General features: G+C 48.4%; 1 protein-coding gene across 1 annotated transcript; it reads left to right on the forward strand.

Annotated features, from left to right (window-relative positions):
- Nucleotides 1–323: 323 nt before the first annotated feature.
- On the forward strand, nucleotides 324–4,866 carry SLC16A6 (solute carrier family 16, member 6). Its single transcript, XM_009579815.1, has 5 exons — nucleotides 324–564; nucleotides 1,173–1,316; nucleotides 2,075–2,203; nucleotides 3,201–4,022; nucleotides 4,625–4,866. The coding sequence occupies exons 1-5, from the start codon at nucleotides 330–332 to the stop codon at nucleotides 4,864–4,866; spliced, it is 1,572 nt and encodes a 523-aa protein (XP_009578110.1). The 5' UTR covers nucleotides 324–329.
- The last annotated feature ends 1,725 nt before the right edge of the window (nucleotides 4,867–6,591 follow it).

The following is a 6,591-nucleotide window of genomic DNA, read 5'->3' on the forward strand; positions in this document are numbered from 1 at the left end:
GTGGATCTTTCACGATCTGCGTCCATCCACCCCCACGCACTGAAATACAGATGATGGCTCCCGAGCACTGGATTTTGCTGATGGGAACAGCTCGCCCGGGTGCTGAGCGGAGACTTTCTGGTCCTGGGCTCAAAGGGCACCAGCAGAAATGAGCCCGGTGGGGTGACGAGGGCAGAAACTTCAGCCTAACTCCTCGGCAGCACAGGGACCGGCTAAGGGGGGCCTTGGGATGTCACAACTGCTAGGGCCGTAATAGGCCGTTCCTCTTTCAGCAAAATTCATCTTAAACTGATGCCTGGCTCTTTCTCCCCTCTTTTCCAGATCAAAAAATGACTGTCAAAGCTATAAAAATGCCGTGCACCACTCCAAATGTTTATACTAAAGTGCCTGATGGAGGATGGGGTTGGACAATTGCTTTTGCTTTCTTCTTTGTGGAAGCTCTAACGTACGGCATCATAAAATCGTTTGGCGTCTTCTTTAATGACCTGATGGAAAGCTTTGATGAAACCAACAGCAGGATATCCTGGATAATATCCATATGTGTGTTTGTACAGACCTTCACAGGTAAGAGTAACAGGCGTTCAGCGCGAGTGCAAAGGGCAGTCGTACTGCTGACTCAGCACATGAGGACCTGGTACCTGTGACTTCCCTGTCTCTAACGGCTCCATTATAAATAACAGCCATAAAGCCCAGAGACTGTGTGCTCCTGAAATACCAAGAAATGTCTGTCTCAGCCCGGCAGTCCCTCCGCGCCCCATCTTGTGTCCTTCTGCATGCTACAGGGATGTGGTTTATGTTGCTGATCCTGTTCCTGCCGTTTAGCTCTCATCAGCAAGGGGAGAAAACAAGAGTTTTGAAACCTAAGTCTGTAGTGAAAAGGATTAGAAATAACTTGAGCCTCACTGAAATCCACTGGTGTCTGTGGATGTTGTTGCAGGTTTGTCCCAGGCTGCCACGCACCCATCTTAGTCTCTTTGGATGATTTTTTTAGCACGTGCTAAATGCAGTGCTCCAAGGATGGCTGGGGCGATGCTCAGCTGTGTGAGGCCAACTGGCAGGGGAGGTGGCATGTCACGGGGACCTGGGCAGGGGTACAAGAAGCGCCTCTGAAGGAGATGGTAGCTGTGAAGTAGTTGACTTGGGTGTTGACTCTTCCTCTCCTGCCCATCCAGCTCCTCTGTCAACAGTCCTCAGCAATCGCTTTGGTCACCGCTTTGTGGTGATGGCCGGAGGGGTGCTGATCAGCACCGGCATGGTCACCGCCTCCTTTGCCCGCACTGTTGTGGACATGTATGTCACCATCGGTGTCATCTCTGGTGAGTCGCCCTATTCCCGTACCTGCCGAACGCTTTGCTCGCTCCTGCAGCTTCCTGCAAGCGGGGCTCTGGCCATGGGGGTTTTGCTCTCCACAGTACTGAGAGTGCTTGAGAAACGCTGCTGCCCCTTCTGAGCTGACCTCCCGCTCCCGGTAGAGGTGACGACCTGGGCTGAAGGCTTGGCTTTCTGCCCCGTGTCACCCTGGGGACCACCTTGGCACTTGGTCCTGCAGACACTGCGCTAGTGCAGCTGTACTGATTGCTTCTGATTGATGGGGATCGCTGGGGATATGAAAGCTGTTCACGGGGTCAAATCCTCTAACCTCTCCCTCTATCTCTTTTTTTTTCTGATACTTTCCCCCTCTCCAATCTGGCCGGGGTGTCCTGCTTACATCCGTGGCCGGGAGCTTGCCTCGCCTCGGGGAGCAATTGCTACAGCCTCAAAGTCTTTAAGCAGATGAGGTCCTCAAAGTGGACCCCGCTGGCTGTTGGGGGACAGAAGGCATTTTCTAGCAGGTTTGGGAGGTTGGGTCTCTTGTTTTGTTTTTTCTTTTTTTTTTTTTTTTCTTTTCCCCCCTCCAATTTTAAAAAAAATAACATTCTGGTTTCCCCAATGGTTTTCTTCCAGGGTGACTTGCTGAGTTGGCCGAAATGATACTGTAATCTCGCCACCGGGAAAGCTGACTTAACGTGTTCTCGCATCGGTGTTTCCCCCTCCCTTACTTGTTGTTATGGCAATTTTTGGCATTTATTCACAGGCCTTGGATACTGCCTCTCTTTCCTCCCGACTGTCACCATTTTATCACAGTATTTTGACAAAAGACGTTCGCTGGTCACAGCAGTGGCATCTACAGGGGAATGTTTTGCTGTTTTCTCCTTTGCACCAGGTACAGTGCCCGAACGCCGTGAGTTCATATGTGCATGCCTAAAGCACAACACTGCTCCCATCCTTTTCCCAAGCAAATGGGAGCCAAAGGCCATCGATACCTGGGTGCTTGTGGGCCTTCCCATGACCTGCTAAAGCCCACGGGTGGCTGCTCACATGCCCCAGGCACTCGTGCCCTGCAGGCAGGGTTACAAGTAATCCTGGAGACTGGTCTAACGACGCCTGAGCTCTCCCCAGCATCGCCTGCCAGAGCAGGACGTGCCTCACTGATACGCAGCCCGCCGGGTTCCCTATATAGATCTAGCAGGCTAAAAATAAGACCAAGAAACTTCAGCTATTTAAAACACTTGCACTACTCATAACTGCTCCTAAAGGTTAGTGGGCTTGTGCTTAGCATGGGCTGCCGAACTGCTCCAGCCTTTTGGGGACCTGTCCCCAGGCAGCGTGTCCCTGTCACCGCCTGTCCTCTGCCGTTCAGGTGGTCTTCTGCTGTGTATGCTTGCTTTCAGCTAATACCCATTGCAAAGCAGCTTGGGTTGCAAATGAAGGCTTGTAATTAAGCAGTGACATGCACCTTTGAGTAGAGCAGAGAGACTTCCTCTAGTAGCTGGTTTCAGGGTGGGGTCAGCTGAGAGAGGAAACTTGACTGTTGAGTTTGCTCTCATTCACTAAAAATAACACCACCTTCATTCTTGCACATCCCAAACTTGCTGGGACCTCAAAAGTGGCTACCTAGAGGATAGCTTCTGCTAGCCAGATGTTAAATGCAACTCCTAGCTCTTGTCTGCAGCAGCTGATAGGAGGAACATGGGTGCCAGACCCCTGGGTGGCCCTGGGCAGGAGGGACCCCTGCTCAGCCTCTGCAAGAGCTGAGGTACTTGGGACCCTCCAGCGATGAAGCTTCAGTTACTTCCCTAGCTGTAAATTCAAATAGCTCCTTGGCGTAACTACAGGCTTTTCTAGTTATACTTTCTTCTTCTTCTGCCCTCTTTCCTCAGCAATTACTGCTTTGAAGGAGCAGATTGGCTGGAGATACAGCCTGCTTTCTGTCGGGGTGCTACAGCTAAGCATCGTCATCTGCGGATCACTGCTGCGACCCATTATCATCAAAGAGCAAGAAGAAGTGAAAGCGCAGCCTCCAGAAGAGCCCACGGAGACAAAGTACATGCTTGAAAACGAGCAAACGCGCACCTCAATAGAGTCCATAGACTCAGGAGTAGAAATAACTACCTCACCCAGCAATGTGCCTGGAAACACCAAAGCAGAGCCGAAAAGTGAAGAACCAAAGGAACACGTACAGATACTTGTTGAAACTAACAGCACCCCTCCAGAACCAAAAACTAAACTACTGGACTTTTCTGTGATGAGAGACTATAGCTTTATCTGTTATGCATTCTTCGGCCTCTTCGCTACCCTGGGCTTCTTCGCTCCCTCCCTCTACATCATTCCCCTGAGTCTCAGCCTTGGCATCGGCAAAGACCACTCGGCTTACATTCTGTCAGCCATGGCGATCGCAGAGGTCTTTGGAAGAATTTCAGCTGGCTGGGTTCTCAACAAAAAGCCTATCCGCAAGATCTACATCGAACTCATCTGCGTTGTTCTGCTGTCTGTAGCGTTGTTTGCCTTCCCTTTTGCCTCTGAATTCTGGGGCTTGATGACATGTAGCATATTTTTTGGGTTCATGCTTGGAACGGTAGCGGGCACGCATATTCCCCTCCTGGCAGAAGACGACGTGGTTGGCATTGCAAAGATGTCTTCTGCGGCTGGAGTCTACGTCTTCATTCAAAGCTTAGCTGGGTTGGCCGGACCACCCCTTGCAGGTAACCCCAAAACTTTTCTCTTTTTTTTTTTTGTATGTTTGACAGCTGTTAGTGTTGATCTCTGCTAGAAAGTCTTCTGGCAGCGCTAATCACAGTACTATCCTAAAAGCCCTGCAACTAGTATTAGGAGGCTCTCGGAGCCAGAAGACTGCTGCAATGCAGCTCTGCAGAGTCCCACCGATGAGGCAGGAACCTCAGAATGAAGGAAAATACTGCAGTGCTACCCTGATCCTGTTAGAAACCTAAAACTGGCATCACTTCAGGCTCTAGCAAACGGCAGAAACAAATCGCTTTCACTGTGCATGTATTTCTGCCATATACCACAGAAAGGTGAAGCCTCTATCATAATAAATAGATGCCTGATGCATCTCAGGCTTAGTGTCCCTACAGTGCCCGAAGGGTTCTGACTTGCCTGAAGACGACATTATGTACCCCTGAACACAGTATTTTTACTTTTTTAAGGTAGCATTTGTTTGCCATTGAGTATCTCTTGATTGCAAATAAAATGACGCAGTGGTACCTGGATTAAAAATCCCATAGGAGGGATGGATGGGCAAGGGAGAGTCGGTTGTGGCTAACTGCTGTAAACGTGTTTTCCGTAGGTGTCTTAGTGGATACCACACAGAACTACAGCTCAGCCTTTTACTCCTGTGCTGCTGGCATGGTCCTGGGTGCTGTGTTTCTGTCCCTGGTGAGACCGTGCAAGGCTGGCCTGTGCCACCGCCAGCAGCAGTGCGCAGAGGAGAGCGCGGCGGAGGTCGTATCAGACTTACCAGATGACTTTATTGAAATGGATATTGGAAAAGCAGAAAATTCAGGAAAAGGCTGTGACGGTGTGGCATAGAAAAACCCGTTCCTTCCCCATCTAACATACTCGGCGTAAGACTGGGGAAAACGTCAGCTCTGCTCCACGTTTTAAAACTACATTCTAAAGGGAATGTGAAATTCTAAATGTGAACAGTTGCTACCAACAACTTTTTTTTTATTATTAGAAAGAACTTTTTTAACCAACAATGGAAAGCTCCATAGAAAACACGGATAGCCACATAAGAGTAACTTCTGTTTAGCATGAAGATGTGATGCACACTCCTGCTTTCCTGATAACAAGCATAGGTAAAGGTTCGACTGATCCCAGAAAAACTGAGAACAGCAACAGCCGAAGCAGCTCACCCTCTGACTGTCCTCACCCATCCCCTACCACAAATTCCACGCAGACCAGAAACCAGTGATACAAACTGGAGACGAGCATTTTGTACACCACCAGTAGCCAACAATCTTCTTCTAGAAGAATATGGACTCATGTTTTAGATCTAAGGAGGAGGCTAGGCTAGATAGCTGACTTAAACCATTGCTAATGTTCTTCTAATTAACTTGAACGTCACAAATGCTGGGAAATTGGAGGCTCCATATGTCTTTATGGCCAGTTATTACTGCACATATTTCATAAGATCATTTTTCTTCTCCCGATTGGTATCCTTAGAACTGTTTTCTATTGATAGTCAGATCTGATGTACTGTTTCTAATTTAACTAGTATTTATTAATTTATTCTAAGATTGTTAAAGGAGGTTAGCTTCAATAACGAGAGAGGAAAAATTATCTTTTGCCTAACAGAAAGCTGTCTTTATATCAATCTCTTCAATACCTATCTTGTATTGCTAGCTTGTGCAATTGTTGGGAAACTACAGCATAGAGTGTAGCTGGTTTTAATAGGTAGGTCTTAGGTAACCCAGTTGTTTTTTAAAAAGGAAAAAAAAATAAACTACAGATCCAGCATCCCTTTCCATAAGGCCTCAGCTGGTGTCCATGGACCTAGCTCTGCTGCCGTAACCAGCCCACCCCGCAGGGAACATTTGGCCCAGTATGTCTTAATGTACCTGAAACCTTCGCTTACGGGTGCACGGGGAAATCTTTGCCGCATCACCGAATGAATGTGGAAACCCCCACGTTACCCAGCCCCGCGCAGTCTGCTCCCCGCATCTGCCACCCCCGCGGGCGCGGGGCGGCTGCTCTGAGACGCACCCCCTTCCCCGGCTCTCCCTGCTCCCCCAAAGTCAGCGAGAGGCTTTTTTGGCTGCTGACTTCAGTGCAAAATGACCTGGAGCCTGTGCACGTTGAAGGCGTGAAGGGAATGAGAAGAGACAATGTACTAGCTTCGTTTAGTCTTAATGGGAGAGATTCCTACTCACAGTGACACAAGCTTGCTTACCCCACCTATATGCATCTTAACGCCTCTAAGCAACTCAGGGGGACAAATAAAACAAGTCTGTTTTGGTTTGGAAAAAACCCAAACCAACATTTCTGTGTATTTAAGTGGAAGTGGCATCATGCATTAACTGCTACGCTGACCTGTCTGTATTTTACCAGCCATAGAAATGTGGGACAATCTGTTTAAAAAAAAAAAAAAAAAAAAAAGCCTCTTTTTAGGAAGGTGCTTGATTTGTTTTTTTTCTCTCTTGGATGTCCAAAAAAAAAAAAAAAAAAAAAGAAACAGGCACTCTTGCAACCAAGTGGCTAGAGCAATTCATCCTCACTGCCCGAGACCTGCGGTCTCGTGTCCTTCCTCTGCCT

Source organism: Fulmarus glacialis, unplaced genomic scaffold (genome assembly GCF_000690835.1).
Source record: "Fulmarus glacialis isolate BGI_N327 unplaced genomic scaffold, ASM69083v1 scaffold23456, whole genome shotgun sequence".
In the NCBI taxonomy this organism is placed as follows: domain Eukaryota; kingdom Metazoa; phylum Chordata; class Aves; order Procellariiformes; family Procellariidae; genus Fulmarus; species Fulmarus glacialis.

What these genes read in the sequence shown, in the direction of transcription:
- SLC16A6 (XM_009579815.1), top strand. Translation starts at nt 330, where the DNA reads ATGACTGTCAAAGCTATAAAAATGCCGTGCACCACTCCAAATGTTTAT. An exon ending in GTTTGTACAGACCTTCACAG is followed by an intron (nt 565 to 1,172) that starts GTAAGAGTAACA and finishes CTGCCCATCCAG; the next exon opens with CTCCTCTGTCAACAGTCCTC. An exon ending in TGTTTTCTCCTTTGCACCAG is followed by an intron (nt 2,204 to 3,200) that starts GTACAGTGCCCG and finishes CTCTTTCCTCAG; the next exon opens with CAATTACTGCTTTGAAGGAG.